The 17186-nt window shown below is 48.4% G+C and overlaps 2 protein-coding genes across 6 annotated transcripts in view; one reads left to right on the forward strand and one right to left on the reverse strand.

Annotated features, from left to right (window-relative positions):
• The window catches only part of GDPD4 (glycerophosphodiester phosphodiesterase domain containing 4), a 39624-nt gene extending 31698 nt beyond the window's left edge, over positions 1-7926 (forward strand). The window contains exons 13-16 of one of the 2 annotated variants that reach the window (XM_054813118.1): positions 2642-2789; positions 3870-3952; positions 5117-5199; positions 6025-7926. In XM_054813118.1, coding sequence (XP_054669093.1) covers positions 2642-2789; positions 3870-3952; positions 5117-5199; positions 6025-6056 — 346 coding nt within the window. In that variant the 3' untranslated portion in view covers positions 6057-7926. The remainder of the gene's footprint in view (positions 1-2641; positions 2790-3869; positions 3953-5116; positions 5200-6024) is intronic. The other variant, XM_054813119.1, reaches the window with a different exon arrangement.
• A 245-nt stretch (positions 7927-8171) lies between these two features.
• The window catches only part of MYO7A (myosin VIIA), a 103905-nt gene continuing 94890 nt past the window's right edge, over positions 8172-17186 (reverse strand). For all 4 annotated transcript variants that reach the window (XM_054809120.1, XM_054809110.1, XM_054809140.1 and 1 more), the window contains 8 exons: positions 16426-16539; positions 15759-15846; positions 15043-15149; positions 13971-14156; positions 13100-13216; positions 11922-12005; positions 11259-11378; positions 8172-10537 (listed from right to left, as the gene is read on the reverse strand). In XM_054809120.1, coding sequence (XP_054665095.1) covers positions 10448-10537; positions 11259-11378; positions 11922-12005; positions 13100-13216; positions 13971-14156; positions 15043-15149; positions 15759-15846; positions 16426-16539 — 906 coding nt within the window. In that variant the 3' untranslated portion in view covers positions 8172-10447. The remainder of the gene's footprint in view (positions 10538-11258; positions 11379-11921; positions 12006-13099; positions 13217-13970; positions 14157-15042; positions 15150-15758; positions 15847-16425; positions 16540-17186) is intronic.

A 17186-nucleotide genomic window follows, 5' to 3' on the forward strand; every position in this document is an offset into this window, starting at 1 on the left:
ACTGTTGACCGTGTGTGTAGCCAAGAGGTGGCATATGTAATTACAACCCCCTGTGCCCAAGTCCATATTTACTTGACCAGGATCTGAGGATCTTGAGTAGGATAACACAGCTATATCTTGATTTCTTGTCTTCCTATTCATGCCATCCCCATTCCCACCAACACTAAATCATGGAGAATGAACAACTATTTAACCTCCTGTGGCTCTTCCACAAATATCAGTGTGAGTGCATAATGCTGTGGTGAGAGATCATCACCCTCTTGTAGCTGGTGTTCTGGAAACTTCATTTCTTGACTCTGTTGCTACCATTACTCTGTTGCTTGTGACACACTGAAAATGTCATCTCTCCAATGGAAGACTCCACGTTCATTGCAGGAGTTTCCAAAATGTTTCTCTTCTATGAAAAAAACCAAAACAAAACCAGTCTTACCTGTCCAGCTTTTCTTTTGTAAACAGAACCAAAGAATCATAGAATGGTTTGGGTTGGAAGGGACCTCAAAGCCCATCTAGTTTCAACCCCCCTGCCATGGGCAGGGACACCCTCCACTAGCCCAGGGTGCCCAAAGCCCTATCCAACCTGGCCTTCAACACTGCCAGGGAGCCAGGGGCAGCCACAGCTTCTCGGGGCAACCTGGGCCAGGGCCTCAGCACCCTCACAGGGAAGAATTTCTGCCTCACATCTCATCTCCATCTCCCCTCCTGCAGCTTCAGGCCATTCCCCTTGGCCTGTCCCTCCCTGCCCTTGTCACCAGTCCCTCTCCAGCTTTCCTGGAGCCCCTGTAGGGACTGGAAGGGGCTCTAAGGTCTCCCCGCAGCCTTCTCTTCTCCAGGCTGAACAAGCCCAACTCTCTCAGCCTGTCTCCATAGCAGAGGTGCTCCACCCCTCGGATCATCTCCGTGGCCTCCTCTGGCCTAGCTCCAACAGCTCCATGTCCTTCTTGTGCTGGGGACCCCTGAGCTGGATGCAGTACTCCAGGTGGGGTCTCACCAGAGCAGAGTAGAGGGGCAGGATCCCCTCCCTCGACCTGCTGGTCACACTGCTGGTGATGCAGCCCAGGACACAGTTGGCTTTCTGGGCTGCAAGCACACATTGCTGCCTCATGTTGAGCTTCTCTTCAACACCCCCAAGTCCTTCTCCTCAGGGCTGCTCTCAATCCATTCTCTGCCCAGCCTGGAGTTGTGCTTGGAATTGTCCTGACCCACGTGCAGGACCTTGCACTTGGCTGTGTTGAACTTCATGCAGTTTGCCTGGTCCCAGCTCTCCAGCCTGTCCAGGTCCCTCTGGATGGCATCCCTTCTCTCCAGCGTGTTGACCACACCACAGAGCTTGGTGTCATCAGCAAACTTGCTGAGGGTGCACTCGATCCCACTGTCCATGTCACTGACAAAGATGTTGAACAGTGCCGGTCGCAATACCAATCCCTGAGGAACACCACTCGTCACTGGTCTCCACTTGGACATTGAGCCATTGACTACAACTCTTTGAGTGTGACCATCCAGCCAACTCCTTATCCACTGAGTGGTCCATCCATCAAATCCATGTCTCTCCAATTTAGAGACAAGGATGTTGTGCGGGACAGTGTCAAATGCTTTGCACAAGTCCAGGTAGATGACATCTGTTGCACTTCCTTTAGCCACCAATGCTCTCACCCCATCATAGAAGGCCACCAAATTTGTCAGGCATGGTTTGCCCTTAGTGAAGCCGTGTTGGCTGTCACCAATCACCTCCTTATTTTCCATGTGCCTGAGCACAGTTTCCAGGAGGATCTGCTCCACGATCTTGCCAGGCACGGAGGTGAGACTGACCGGCTTGTAGTTCCCCAGGTTTTCTTTTTTTCCCTGTTTAAAAATGGAGGTTATGTTTCCCTTTTTCCAGTCATCCATCTAATGGGAAGATGTAGAGAAGATGGAGCCAGATGTTTCTTGTTTATTACCCATGCTACTTGCATCTGCATAGAGGCATTTAAATTGGGTCCCCGATGAAGCTGACTTACTGACTGGAGTGCCAAAAAAAATAGGATTTTTTGCTTTTTCCCATTCACAAAAACATTGAAATCTAATTTAAAAAAAAAAAAAGAAGAAAAGAAAAAGTTTAATCCTTTGGATGAGAGCAATGTTCATGTTTACTCAATGATAATTTTCACAGGATGTAAAATCCTAGGTAGATCCATTTGGGTAGATCCTAGGTAGATTTACAAATGCTGATATCGATGATACATTCCTTTACCATTATACAGAGTATGATCTTACTACATATTAAGTTTCAATAGCTCATAATAACTTGAAAAAATATGAGTTGATGTGGCAAACATAACAAACATGAGTTAGCCAGCTTCAAAGTGATTGTGAACACACTATGGGGAGATTACAAACACATCATTGCATTGATTCATATGGCAGAAGAGTAAGCAAAGTTTTGAACTTTTGGACATTTTAGCTGCATTTTCTTCCAGTAGATCAGCTATTCTGTTTTGACCAATTGTGAATGATCAATTATTGGCTGGTTGGTTTTCCTTTCCATTCCTTATCTAGGTCCTAAAGCAAGTCTTTCCTACAGAAAATTTCTTTCTCCTTGATTCAGCCTAAAGTAAGTACTAACCTGCTTGCTTAATGAAAGCTATTGACTTTTGGTCTTTTAAAGGAAATATGCTGAGGCAAACATCACCACCAACCTCTATGTGGTCAATGAACCATGGCTTTTCTCCCTGGCGTGGTGCTCTGGGGCACACTCTGTGACCACCAATGCCGTCCATACACTGAAGAATCTCAGCCAGCCACTCTTCCTCATGGTAAGCGAAAATCCTCCCCCTCCCACAGGTAGGAAGTAGGGTTGGGATGTTCATGGTTACCTTCGGAGACCACAGGACAGTTCATGCATGAATAAAGTATATGACCCTTTGCATGAAAAGGACCCAAGTTGAAACCTGGCTTACCTGACACCCATGAGCCACTCTAGGTAACACCACACCCTTCCGCTCTTTTTTCTTGGCTCAGGTAGAATCACCTTACTTGTTAGGATTTGCAATTTAGGCCTTGAGATGAGAAGAAGTCATATAGAGATTTGTGTGGGGAGAAAGGAAGGGCCTTTCAGGGCACATGCTGATGGATGAAAATTTCCATTTCTAAGCTTTTGAAGCACCTTACTGATGACAGAAGTTTTATTTCCCATGGCTTCCCACTGCCCTTCAAGTCCGAGGGAAACAACCACAGATATAACACTTCCTTGCTGGGAGGAATTTTTCACATAATTTATCTATTCCCTACTCTGCCTTGGACAACCTGTAGGGCTAAGGAGCACCTGGGGCACTGGTCCCAGCCTAAAGGTTACTACTATGAATAACTGGTTTCACACTCTTGAAGTAGGTTTTACGATGCTCCCATCCAGAAAACTGCAATGTTTCAGTCCATTCTGAGGGTGGGTGGGTGTCCAGTCTAAGGATGAATCTTCAGATGCTCTTAGACTTAAAGCAGGAGCCACCCCAGACCCTCGGGCACTCACTGAAGGACAATTTTTCATGTGAAAATGAGAAGCCACCAGTTGACATTCATATTGGAGGGAAGCAGGGTGAACTAAAGGGCCTTCTTGTACAAACAAGAGTTCCCTGTTATAGTCACTGTGATGTGGTACAATCTTCTTGGCCACACAACAGATCTGTTTTTATGAAGGATGATGATTTGGCACCAATATCCACTGGTGAGTGGCCACTTTGAAATGCCACCAAATGTTTTAAACACCTAAGGGATGTTACTGCACATGCAAACCAGGCAGCTGAATGGCCACATTTGAGCAGCAAGAAAGAGCTTGAGCAACTTTTTTGCATATTTTGGGGTCCTTGGTGGCGGACACATCCTCTGTTGTTCTCTTCTAGACTCCACAGCAGTACAACATCATGTGGATCCTGACAGATCTGACCTCTGTGCTCCTCATCTCACTCATCTTTGCTCTGCACTGGTAACTATTAAGTTGCTAATGGCCATGCTAATCGGGTCTTTTGTGCCAGTTGGAGGGAAGGAGGGATGCTTCCAGGTGATCTGAAGAGTTAAAACTCTTGAGAAGAATTTATTTCCCTTCAGGAATTAGAAGAAAGCCCTGAAAGTCTCCAAATAAATACCTCTCTGCTTCTCCTGCTTGCTCTCATTTTCCCTTTCCATTTTGGCACTACCCTCAGGAGTCAGTGGAGACCTGATGTATTTACAGTAGCAACATAAACCAGTTATCAAAGCTGATGAGAGGAACTGAATTTTCTATTCTTACTATTTAGATATACACTATTTTATGGGACTGACTTAGGAGGAAAGGTCTCAGTGTTAATATTTGACCACCCTGTGTAGTGTCTGCATATGGCAGAGCCCCTGAGGAAATCCATCATCCCAGATGAAAATGTCCGAGTGTCACAGACACCGCATTTTGTTTCCTCCCATGCTGCCAAAGACATTGCCTCTAATAACTGGGGAAACTGGAGTTCATGGGACAGGCACAAAGTGGCTCCTTCCCTTCCTCACCCGGCCCTGCTCTCAGCAGTCCTTCCCCAAGTCCTGCTTTAGAAGTTTTCACCTTGCTTTCAAGGCTGCAAGTTGCAGAGTGGTTCACAATAACCCCTGCAATGCATCACCACCACCGTCAGACCTTCCCATGCCTCTCTCCTCCAGGCTTCTGTTCATGTTGTGTGTGCATTCCCCAGGGCCCTGAAGATGCTTCTGATCCTGCCAAACAACAACCTCTTCTGGGCTAGCATTGCAGCAAGGGCTCTGCTGGAAGCGAAGGGCCATCAGCAGTGCCTGAGAGCCCTGCATGGTCTTGTTTGTCAGGTTTATGAATGCACCAAAATCACAATTTTTAGATTTCCCTGGCTGCTTAGGAACCAGCAGCTGCAAACATTTCTGGGTTTTTTTGAGGCCTTAAATATTTCTTAGAAAACAGGGCTTAGTCACAAAGTTGCCTTCAAAATGCTGTTGCATACATGGAGTCCCTTCTCGGTAAGGACCTGAGCAAATCCCAAAATACCAGGGCAGTTCCTGCCATGACCATGTAGAAAAAAGATGTCCAGGGCACCAGGGCGCCACGAGGGGAACCACAGCGAGCAGTGGCCTGACCCAGGTGCTTTACCCCATACAGGTGGCGAGAGCGGAGTTTTTCCTGCTGTGCCCATGATGGTGGCCCGATGCTGGAGAGTGGCACCTACAACAAGTTCAGGACAGGTGAGCAGGGCCAGGAGCCTCATCCTGCTTAGGGCTGTCTCTGCAGGGGTACCAGTGTCCTGGTGGAGAGGTTGGTGATGGATGCCCGTGCTGTGATGAAGGACGGCTGCATCCTGGGTTGTCTCAGGTGCAGGTGGCAGTGACTTCTCCCCTCTGTTCAGCACTGGTGAGGCCATGTCTAGGCACTGGGTCCAGTTCAGAGGCTCCCCAGTACCAAGCAGATTGGGGCCACTAAGCTGGAGGACGGGCCATTTGAGATCTGGGTTTGCACGGTGGGAGAGAAGGTCAAGGGGCACCTTATCACTGCCTGCAACCATCTAATGGGAGGGTGTAGACAAGATGGAGCCAAATGTTTCTTGGTTGTGCAGTGACAACAGCACAAGCTGCAACCTTGGAAATTTTGACTGGATATAAAGAGGAAAAAAAAGAAATCTTCCCCATGAGGGTGGTCAGATACTGGAACAGGAGCCCACACAGGTGGGGAATATGCACCTTCAGAAATGTTCAAAGCCCTGGGCAGTTCAATGTAATTGGCCCAGCTTCAAGCAGAGGTTGTGGCAGAGACCTCCAGAGGTCCTTCCAACATGCATTACTCTGTGATGCTGTTAAAAAAGAGCCCAGAGGTGCTGAGCACTCTGAGCAAGGCAGGGTGGGATCGGCTGGGGACCCTGCCATGCACCACGTTTCTGCACCCATGGAGCTATCGTCCAGACAGAATGACCTGACCTGGGCTGCATGCATTTTCAGCCAGGTTCTGTTTGCTCATGATGGTTGGTAAAACAACTGCAGATGTTTCGGTAGCTCACTGCGTGTTCCCTTTTCCAGAGCTCAGCGACATGCCGGCTGTCATGGCTTGACAGGGACAGGGAGGGGACACAGACCTGCCGTCTCGATGAGGACTGGAGAGCAGACCCTCCCCTGCTGCCCCTTTCTGCAATGCAAATATCAACCTGCTACAGAGGCCTGCTGGGGGGCTCAGATCCTCCTGGTGTGGAGAAGCCATTTGCCTCTGTGACCCTGCCAGAGATGAGCACCGACCTTCCTCTCCTACAGTCATTCTTGCGATCCTGTGCCTGGCAGGGATCTCTGGGGTATAGCGGAGCACAGATAGAGTTGCAGCCATGAAGAAGCTGTGCACCATGATGAGATGCAGCAGCCACATGGGATCCCCCATTTCCCTCTGAGACCACTGGCATCCCACAGAGCAATCATCCTGTGATCTCTCCTGCCATATGTAACCCCTCTGTTTCCACAGCTGTGTTTTACACACACTGCAAACATCTGAGCTTCTTCTGGTCCGCCTTGTTCATGGCTGCCCACATTTCTCCTGTCAAACCAGCCTCTTCTCCACACACTCCCTCCCTCCTCTCAGGTCTCCTCCATCTCCAAGAGCACACCAGCCCCATCATGATGGTCAAGTTCACCATGGTCCACCCCTCTCCATAACACAGGCAGGGGCAGCTTAGGTTTTCCCTTTTCCCACTCTTGCCCTGCCATAGACCCTAAGAGGACAGTCTCTTCCCCTTGGCTGTGGGTGAGGGTATATCTTCCCACAGGTGCTGAACGACTCTGGTGCCTTGGCCATGCAACTACTGGGACTATGACCAAGAGCACAACACTTTTCTTCAGAAGGATGGAGCTGCATGTGGATTGGTCCCACCAAGTGTCCTGTTTGCTCTTCCCTTGGGAAGGTCTCTATATATGCTCGGCACCCTGGGATTTATTCTGATTTTCATTTCTCCCAGTGGCTGCTGGCACATTGGGGGAAGGGGGTCTATGCCTTGTTCTACAAGGGAGATGTGAGAATCTCCCAGGTTTAAGCCATAAATTTCTACTTGAACAGGTAATAACACATTTTTTTTGTAAATTGCAAGTGCTCTTCTAAATACATTTTAGCTCTCCTATCCTGTTTTGTTCTTATTCCATCAGACTGGGAAAGGGGAAGAAAATAGTAGTCTTTACCTGAATTAGGCTATAGACATTTTCTCATACATAAGTCTCATGTAGCTTTGTTTTTTTGGTAAATAAAGCTATCCTAAGTGAATTGTGACAGGGAAGCATTAGGTTTCAGAGTTAACTGTGCTGAGACGCACTCAAACATTTCCAAGTTGCAATTTGGGGGTATTTTGGAGGCTAGACATGCAAGAAACAGCATCTTCTTTTAGAAGGGTGCTAAAGGGGTGGTGGATTGGTGTGGAGTAGCTCCAGATCTATGAAGCATGGGGAGAAGATGCTACTGGTGGTGTTCATTATTTTTTTTGTGGGTACCACTCCTGTGGAGGTACGTAAGCAGCAAAATTAGGAGGTGGTTGAGAGATGGTGAGCGCCATGGGGTACTCAGCCTCTCCCCTGCTGTCCAGGTGAGGGACTTGGCTGTGATCCCCCAACTGCTGCTTTTAACATGTATTAGGAAAAAACACCTCAATACACCTTCATCCATGTATTTAGCTGCTGCTTGGCCATTAAGCAGTGATATCTCCCTGTACTCACCTTCCTCATCCTCAGCAACCTTGTCCAGGCAAAGCCTGGCAAATTAGACCTGTGGTTTCCTGCAATGCTTTATACCCTGTCACATCTCAGCTATTTTTGTTGCTTCACAGCTAGCAGTGTCTGCAAGGCCATTAAGCACGCGGCTGATAGTCTGACTCCCACACACAAACTTTTCACCCAGTACTTCTTATATCCAGTGATTCAGCTCAAAACTGGACTTTGTCTTAGAGAACCAGCCCTTGTCTTAGAGGACGATGGAGACTCCAAGCTCCAGTGTTTTTTACCCAAAAGATTTCACTTAATTTCCTGTCCATGCACACTGATGATTTGCTCCTGATTGCTGGATACTGTCACCAGGAGTCCCACTCTGCAAGGAGAAGTCCTGTCCCCAAAAAGGACCTGGAACCGCTGTGCCCACCTTTCCCCACGGAGACACCACCACAACCGCGCAGTGCAGAACAGCTTCCCACAAACCATTTGATGCTTTTTAATTAGAGTATTTCGCTTGGACATACGTTTTTCATGTTACATCACTTGATGTGAATACAAAGAGGCCAGCAGACGCTAATACATATGACACACAGGCACATGCACACAGAGTCCCGGCACCTCCCAAAACGGTGGGGTGCATGGGAGGCTGACAGAGCAGCGAGTGGAGGTATGAGGGTGGTGGCAGGGGGGGAAAACTGGCCCTGGACAGTGCTGGAAAACACTGCTGTGCTGCATCGTCTACTGAGCGTGCTGTGGGAGGCAGGGATGGCTGGAGACACAAAAAGCAGTGGTGGCAGTGGGGATGATGGGCACGTGTCAAAGGGCAGGTGGGATCCCTAGGATAGCTGGGTCATGGCAGCTGGGGAGGGGAGAGAAGCAGCAGAGATGGATGGTGAGAAGGCAGCTCGGCTCCCAGTGTAGCCTTGGCTGGTGTAACCGTGCTCCTGTCACCAGAATGCCTTGGGTAGGGGGGACAGTGGAGGAAGGGGATCTCCTAGCAGCCCTGGTTGGCTGGTGGATGTCTCTGTGCAGCATCTCATTCACTTTGGTGGAGCAACCAAGATACAAAGTCACTGCTGCATCCCAGTTGGTTGTCATGTTCCTTGAGGTCTGGTAGGCAGTGCTGCCAACTCTGACTGGCACGCCATAGTGTTGGAGGACTGAGCCCAGCTGAGCTCAACAGAACAATGCACAACATCCTACAGTATGGACTCTTATAACAGCAGCCAAACTCAGCCCAATGCACAGGACCAAGAGAGGTCTCCCACATCTACTGAGATCCACTCAGTGTTAGTGATGCCAGCACCAGATCTTGGTGGACAATTGTCACCCCTCCTGATGCCACACACCCAGGCACATGCTCCTTTGAAGCCTGGATTTTGGAAAGGCACTCCAGGCTCCTTCCCCTGCATCCCCCCAGACACAACATGGTTTCAGCCTCCTCTCTGCTGGCAGGTCCCACCTCTGCTCCAAAGAAGGCTGGTCCACACTGCATGGCATTGGGTGGAAGATAGGACAACCAGCCAGCAGATTAGTACAGCTAACCAAAGATGAAGAAAAGCCCACCAAAATCAAGGGCCTGCCCTTGCTGTGAGTGGTTCAGGTCCAGCTGGGACCTCTAAAAGAGACATTTTATACAGCAACACACACAAAAGCACAATAAATTCATTAGCTGTTTCCAACTCTCATGGCCAAGTCCGTGTTTGAATTACAGCTCAACACAGGCTTGGTCTCAGTCTTCCAAGCATGGAGACTTCAAAACCCCCACATCCATATTGAAGCTTGCAGTGAAGATCCTCCCAGGCTTAATTTGCCTGGACAAAGAGGGCAAAAGGAGATAATTCGTCTTCCAAGCTTCACTTCCAGCTGAGCCTGTAAGTTGGGAAAGATGCGCCTTACTCAGCCTCTGGTAATCATGGCTCTGGGGGAATCCCTGGGCGAGGGATTGTCCTGCAGGTTGCCCTCAGCCCCAAGTCAGCATCCAGATACCAGCATGAAATGCAGGGCTTTTTTTTTTTTTTTTTTAATATTTTAAAAAATAAATAGAAGAAGAAACAAAACTTTAAAATTTGTTCTTTAAATATTTCCAGCATTGCACAGACAGCACTTTAGTTCTAGCCTCTTCAATCAGTAGTTTGTTTATTCTGATTCCTAGTTAAAATGTGCTCTTCCCAGCCTGCTTTTTCTTTCTGTCCTTCTTAAGAACACAATGTATTCTTTTGTAATGTCAAAAAACAAGCCCTTCAGTGTTCATTGGATAGCTTTCCAGCATAGGTTGGAGCTCTGTTATTCCTCTTCAAACCTGAAATGCCCATAAACTCACCAAAAGCCGTTAGCATCCCGATAGCTCTCTCTTAAGAAAAAAACAAACCAAAACAAAACAAGCCACGCACACACACACACACACACGAAACCTCTTCCAAGAACCTTTGCGATGCCAGCCATTGGGTTTGGGCAAACTTCCTGCTGGAGCGTCTTTGCTCAGTTGCTATCTGAGAGTGGTGGTGTCCCCTGGGAATCTTTGAGGTCTAAGATGGAGTCGGGGTGCAGAGTGGGGAAGGAGAACGGAAGGTCAGAGATAGTCGTCTTCGCTGGAAGGGGAGGTGGGATTTGAACCCTCAGGATCAGAGTCCAGCGAACTCCCTGATGGTGTTCGGCTCATCTTCCACATCTGGGAGGCAAAGGTTCTCCCCCAGCTGCACGGGTATCCCACAGGCCTCAGCTGGTGAATTAGCCCCATGGCCACCTGCCAGTGACTTCTTGCAGTTCACTTGCTACCCTTTGCACTCCTCTGTTTGCTCATGGCTGTTAGCATCTGGCTGATGTACGAGGTCAAAAGATCATCCATCTTGTACCCCTGAGGAGGAGAGAGAATATGTTACCTGCCTTTAGAGCACAGTCTACAGTCTCTGGCTCGTCCCTCCTGAACTCATTGGCTTTCAGTTGTTGACTTTCAGGTTTTCAAGTACATTTTGGCCTGTTCCACCATTCTCCTTGGGTAAAATGATACCACAACAAGGAACACAGTCCAAGCATAATTTGCAGTGATGAGATGGAGGAACTCACCATCTCAGGATGCTGTTGAAGGACATAAGGAGCTTTGGATGGAACCGAATGCCTCAAATTAATAACAATTAATCCAGCAGGAATTTTTATCCTTCATGCTTTGGGTTTAAGATAGTCAAGGAGGAGGTTTGTTGCTGTGACTGTTACTAGGGACAAGTTGGGCAAAGTATCTTGGTAAAAGGGCTCAAGAGTACCCCCTGAGCCCATATCTGCTTTAATATGCTTTTCAGTCCGGTGACAGGGAGCAGTGTCCCATGCTCCTGAGATGGCAACATCCCAAGCACCTCAGGCTTGCTCATAAGTTGGATGATGGACCAAGTGAGAGCTCTGATCCATTGAGCAGAGCCATGGGAAATCCAGGATAAAAAAAAACCCCAACATTGTGGGCTCTTCTAAGAGACCACTTTCAGCCCAGAGAATCCCTGAGACAAAATTTGCTGGAAGCATTTAATTTTGCCTGCCAAAGTCAGGATTTGGTGTAATTGTGCCAAATAATCTTTAACACTCCTTACCAGGGAGGTCTCACAGAGCAGCTTGCTTCCTCTCACCAGATTGCCAATGGTTATATGGAAGTACGTGTTGCCACTGCTCCAGTTGGAGATCTTGGTGAAGGGGTGAGTGATGAGAATATCCTGGTGGGAACACAAGACTGACACTGAACAAACGAGAACCTCAACTTTCACAAAGCGCTGTGGGGACCTCTCATATCCTCGTTCACTCTCCATCAAAGCAGACCAAGGATGTCTACTGAGATGAGACTGTACCATGGCCTCATGGAAATGGCAGTGAGATGCAAGACTCTGGATCCTCCAGTGCTTGAGGAGGACTCTCATACTAGAATGACCATGTGGCTGGTGCAAGTAACGAGTAGGACCTCATTTACTTCAGTTCCTGTCCTAATGTCTGTGAAAGGATTAAGGAAGGAGTGTGTGTATCCTCCAGTTACAGGACCCTAACAGTTGATACTCCCAATCCATCCTCTGTTGAAAAAGACTGGGCTGGCTCTGTGCAACAGTGAATTTCTGCCTCCAGAAACTTTTCTGACTATCCAGCCTTTCTAACTAGGTTTAATGAGAACTCCTGAAGTTTTGAACAATATGCTCATTGGGATGACCTCTATGAGGGGGTGGGGAGTGGGCTCAGGAGCATCTGGTGAAGACTTCAGTTTTGCTTACCTTGGTTTTGGGATCAATGAGGCTGACTCCATGTTTATTGATGGCAATTAGAAGGATTTCTGGATAATTTGGCTCTGTAGTTTGCTGTCGGAAATGAGATGAACAGGTTAGGGGATGTGTCATGCAAAATCAGACCCCTTCCTATTCCCTCTCTCCCTGTCTTTTGCCAGCATTTGTTGGCCCATTAACTGCTATCCAGTTTATCGTTTAAACACCGAGCTCATTAAGGTATCAGCAATAGTCAGGACTGTCTAGTTAAGTACAGATCTCCTAAATGCATGATAACCAGTGGGTAAGTTGCTGACAGCATTAAGTTCCTTGCCATTGGCAAGGAAGAGCTGTGACAGCCTGGCAAAGCCCAGACATCTCTTCTCCCTTCCAGTCCCTCTGATCCTCCTCATGCCTGCTGCTGTGAACCTCCAGGCCAAGACTACACTTCTCTGTCACCTTCTGATCTTTACATTCAATTTCGTTCCTGCTGGTAAACCCTTCTCCCAGCCTGTGCCATGAAGGACCTTCAATTTGTTCCATTGGTGAGATAGGGCACAAGGTATGGGGGTTCAGCTCCTGGGCCTGCCACGGATTTCTTGGCTACCAAGTCACTTTTGGTGGAAAAAATCACAGGATATAATCAAATACCTTATGCCATCTAAGATGGACATGACAGAAAATGGGGTGTCCAGGTTCAAGGAACTGATGAGTAATTTCAGAACTTGTTTCCAGCCCAGGCTCACTGTGTGGTCATTAAGAAGAGGGAGTTGCAATAAGGTGTCTGGAGTACTCTACTGTCTTTGATGGGAGCCTGGTGCTGTGGTGAGTGGTCTGGATTTGGTTCGGGTGTATGCAGACACATCCCTTGGAAAACTGCACATTCCCCTTTGCCTTGGCAAAACAGAGAATGGCTCTTGGCTCTTCAGCAGCACAGCTATGAGTAGAGACCCAATGACTGAGATATGCAGAAGCTCTACAATGCCTCTGTGTAAAGAGGCAGGGCAGCAATAAATGAGTGTATCGGTTCTTTACTGATGGAGAGTCTTACACTCTTTCCCTGCTTCATCAGGGTTGTTCCAGTCTGGTCCAGACACTGGGACAACCCTGCATACCTGGAAACCCTCTGTGATACAGGGCTCCCGACCTTGGCTGAAAGCTGCCAGAGAATCCCCAAACAGGGCAGGTACCTTCACTTCAAAGAATGCTGATCCAAACGTAGGCCACTTGAAGATAATCTTTAGGAAGGCAAGCTTGGCTTCTTCTCTTGTTTTGCCTGCGTGCTTGTTATAGTATGCCACGATGGACTGCAACAGAGAACACAACAGAGCTGGAGGGTTTGCACTACCTAGCACCAGGGATGTTAGCACCAGTCCCATGAAGATGGTTTGCTCTAGTCTCTGCTCCAATGAATGCTTCACAAAAGTGCTGGCCGGTCACTGGAGCAAGGTCTGGAACCAAGGCAGGTCCTTCTTTCTTTAGATGAGCTGTGCTGGTGACTCCATTAAAGAGATTATAAGATTTGATCCTCCAATTTATTCAGCAGAGGAGACTGAGCGACCTTCAACCCAGAGAAGCTGACAGCTCACTGTTTGGGCACATGGCTGAGTTCAAGTCCCAGGAAACAGAAAGGTCTCAGGCTATTTCTTGGCAGTGAGACACCTATGTTATTTTATGGCTCTAGACCTGTCTGCACCTGCGCCACAGCTCTCCCTGTGTAAAGCAGGGACAATTACCCCTCTGCTCAGTAGTCTGACTTAAACAACAGACCTTTACATGAGACTGTCTCCCAGCATGTGTCCATATGGAGCTGCATCCACGACTGCAGCCACAGCCACATGCTGCACAAACAAAACCCACTGCAAGGCATGCACGTATGAACGCACATGTACAACTCCTCCTCTTGGTGACGCTGGGGAGGCTGCAGCTCTGCTAAGGCTCAAGAGGGACCATGGGTCACTCATTCTGGCAGCCCCACTTTGATGTCAAATGTCAGGTAAGTCACCCGAAATGCTGGACTTCCCTCAGCCAGGCCAATATGACTCAAGCTGCTGTTTTTACCCTTTTCCAGTCATCTGGAGAGAGCTGCCGGACAAGGTCCTGAGGCACCAGCTCCTTCAGGAGCTTGGGAATGCTGGGGAAATAGGATTTGTCATCCTCAAACTTCACCCGGTAGATGAGAGACGCCAGCTGCAGGACCTCTTCCCGTGTGCACTTGTGGTAGCCACGCAGGTACTTTGGTAACTCCTGCATGGAGGAAAGAACGATTCAGAGATAGAGGGTATGACCACAGACCTTCACCCTCAGATGTTAAATGGAGTTTGTGGTGGTATCCAGCCCCTGGTTAAGAGGCTGTGCCCTGGGAACTCTCATAGTTGTTGTGCTGAGTGTGGTGGAGAGGCAGCTGAGACCACACAGATGTTTAAAGATCCTCTGTGGTCTAAAACAGTCTCCTGTTATGTGGAACAGGGAGGTCCCTATGTCAGCTGTCACGTGTGTGAATCTACAGTCTTGTTCACCTCCCTCATCCCAGGAAACGCACCCCTAGTAATGGCCACTTGGAAATGAATGGGTTTTCTGGGGTTTTTTGCAACTTAAAAAAGAAATCTATTCCCTTATTACCAAAAGTGTCTGAAAATGTGTCAGGTGACCAACTCAAGCATTAAGGGATACAGTCATATTGGGATAACCACTTTCTCCAGGCAAGAACACAAGGAGTGTATGTGTGTGTGTGTGAGAGAGCTTTAGGACATGAAGGTGTCTCTTGCATCCCAGAAGAAACAAGAGCAGAAGAACTGTAACTTACCTGACTGCTGGGACCATCACAGCTCATCTCCATGAATGGAGATGCTTGAAAACCCTCAGGGTGCTTCTAATTGAGCCTCCCTGCTGAGGCTGCCAGCAGGATATGCTCTCTCCTGTTTCTTGCTGCCCACCCAAGAGCAGCTGGCCCAAATTCCAGCTGAGCTGGTTACCCTAAAGTGCATGAAGGCTGCTCCTGGCCATGCAATTCATCAGTGCTCTTTGTAGTGCTCTATTTAAGGCAACGATTCCTCCTATTTTCTTCCTTCTTTGTAATCCATTCCCATTCCTAATTCCTCCCAAGTCTCCACTCCTAAGGCTCCCAGAGTACCTGGTAATAGTGGAAGATTGAGTCTGCCATCGAGTCCTTTCCAGGCGTTGTATTGGTCCACAACTTCTTCATGAAGAACACTTGGTAGGTGAGGGAAGGCACTATACCTGTGCAAGGGAAGCAGGGAGCAGATATGTAAGAGCAATGCTTGCAATCGGTGTCCCTGCAAGCCAGTGGCGTCCATGTGCTGTCACAACCTTCAAGGACAGGGGCACTCACAAGGCCAAATGGCCTGTGACCTTGCAGAGAAAACCACATCTTTCCCTTGCAAAGCTTTAATAAAAGCTTTAAAAAAAGCATGATTGCACTTCAATGATAGTGCTCATGCCTAAAGCAGGACAGAGGAATTACCCCCTGGAGGCACCTGTACCTTGCAGCCACTGATACATTCAGCAGAGCTTCAGCCAGCTCCACTATGAATGTGGGCAGCGAGGTGAGATGAATCCCACCACTGAAACCTTCCCACAGGCAGGCCCTGGAGAGTTGCCCACCAGCAGGTGCTCCTTGTAGGGGCCAGGTCTAGCCCTGGAGCAGAGGTCTTGCTGCTCCTGGACAGATCATCTCCCAGGTGATGTCCCCAGGGCTGGTGCAGACAGCACACCCACAAAAGTGTGGCCCAACAGACGTGGCAGACTGTGTGGTCAATCTTGTTTGAAAGGGCTGGACGGCTCTAGGAGGGCTCTGTGCAACCCACAATGGAGGAAAGTCACTGTTACCATCTTTTGCAGGTCTTGCTTTCTTTATCCAGTCTGTCAGGTGTCTCACAAAGTCAAAGAAGAAATCTCCCTCAGGAACACTGATGACCTGGGAGACACAGCACATGGTTACAAAGGCTGAGCAAGTGGCAGGAGGCCACAGGCAGGGTTGGCCATTGCCCCATCTCCTGTAGTTGTTGCTCACCACTTTATCCCAGTTACACTCATGTGTTACAAACCGAGAAAGCCACTGCCAGCACCCTGCTGCAGGCTGTCTCTAATTTCACCCATTACTCCTTACTGTAGCTTCCTGTTTAACCCGAGCAATTAATTTCCCTTCATGATGGCTATCTCCATAGATTTCTTCCAATTGCCTGAGATAGCTCTAAGCTTGCACGTTTTTCTTACTTAGTCCTTTCTTATAAACCCAATTTAGCAAAAACTCAGGCGAACTTTCCCTATCTGTGTTTTAAGCCCTTTGGGACGATTGCTCTAAGCAGGGCTGCAGGATTGCAAATCCCACCTGTAACAGGTTGGATCTAACTTAGAAACACCACACTGCTTGCAGAGAAATGCATCTGACCTGTGAGGGTACAAGATAGCTCTGGCTCCACAAATGTGCACCCATTGGCAGGTGGGTCACCCTGAGTGCCTCGGGGCTACACCAGCCTCTGGGTGGGTCACTCACCTTATCGGAGATTTTGACGAAGAGGCTGAAGCCCTCAGAGGACTTTAGGAGCAGCCTGTTGGAGATGTTCTGGCAAAAGTCCTTGGCTTTCGTGCTGGACTCCACCTCAAATGCCTACAAAGAAAGGAAGATCCTCACCACTGCCTCCTCAAGGTTAATTTTCACTTTTTGGTCTCTTTGAGGAATTCTAGACTCAGACACATGAAGGGATTTAGGTGCCCACCACCAATGAAATCAGTGACATCGTGGATTGTGGCTCTGGGCATGGGAGGGGGCTTTTGCAGAAGCTCAGCCATGCTACTGCTGTACCATTGTGCTTTATGATCTATATCCTGTGCTGGCTTATTCAGGACTCCCCAGATGATGCAAGAGATTTTTCTGACCTGACAGTTAGGTCTCAGAGCTATTTGTCTAGGCAGCAGAGAGAGAGAGAGAGATGTCCAGGCAGATTTGTCCCAACTGTCTCTCCACTGATGATGAGGAGGTCAGATGCCTGGCTTTGACCAAATGCCTGACTTCTGGATAGCTGAGGAGAGTGGAGATGACTCCTGCTTTATGTGTGGATGGAATATCTAAAGGACTGTCCCACCTGCTTTCAGATCTCAGCCCCTGTTTTGCCTTTTGAGCTGTGCTCAGCATTTACATGGCCTCAGTTTTGCTCTGCCCACTTAAAGAGATTCAGTTCACAGCAGTTTAAGGAATTTAAGCTTCTGACCACCATATGCATGACTCTGTTAGCCTAAACCACCAAACCACCAGGA

This window comes from Grus americana, chromosome 1 (genome assembly GCF_028858705.1).
Source record: "Grus americana isolate bGruAme1 chromosome 1, bGruAme1.mat, whole genome shotgun sequence".
NCBI lineage: Eukaryota > Metazoa > Chordata > Aves > Gruiformes > Gruidae > Grus > Grus americana.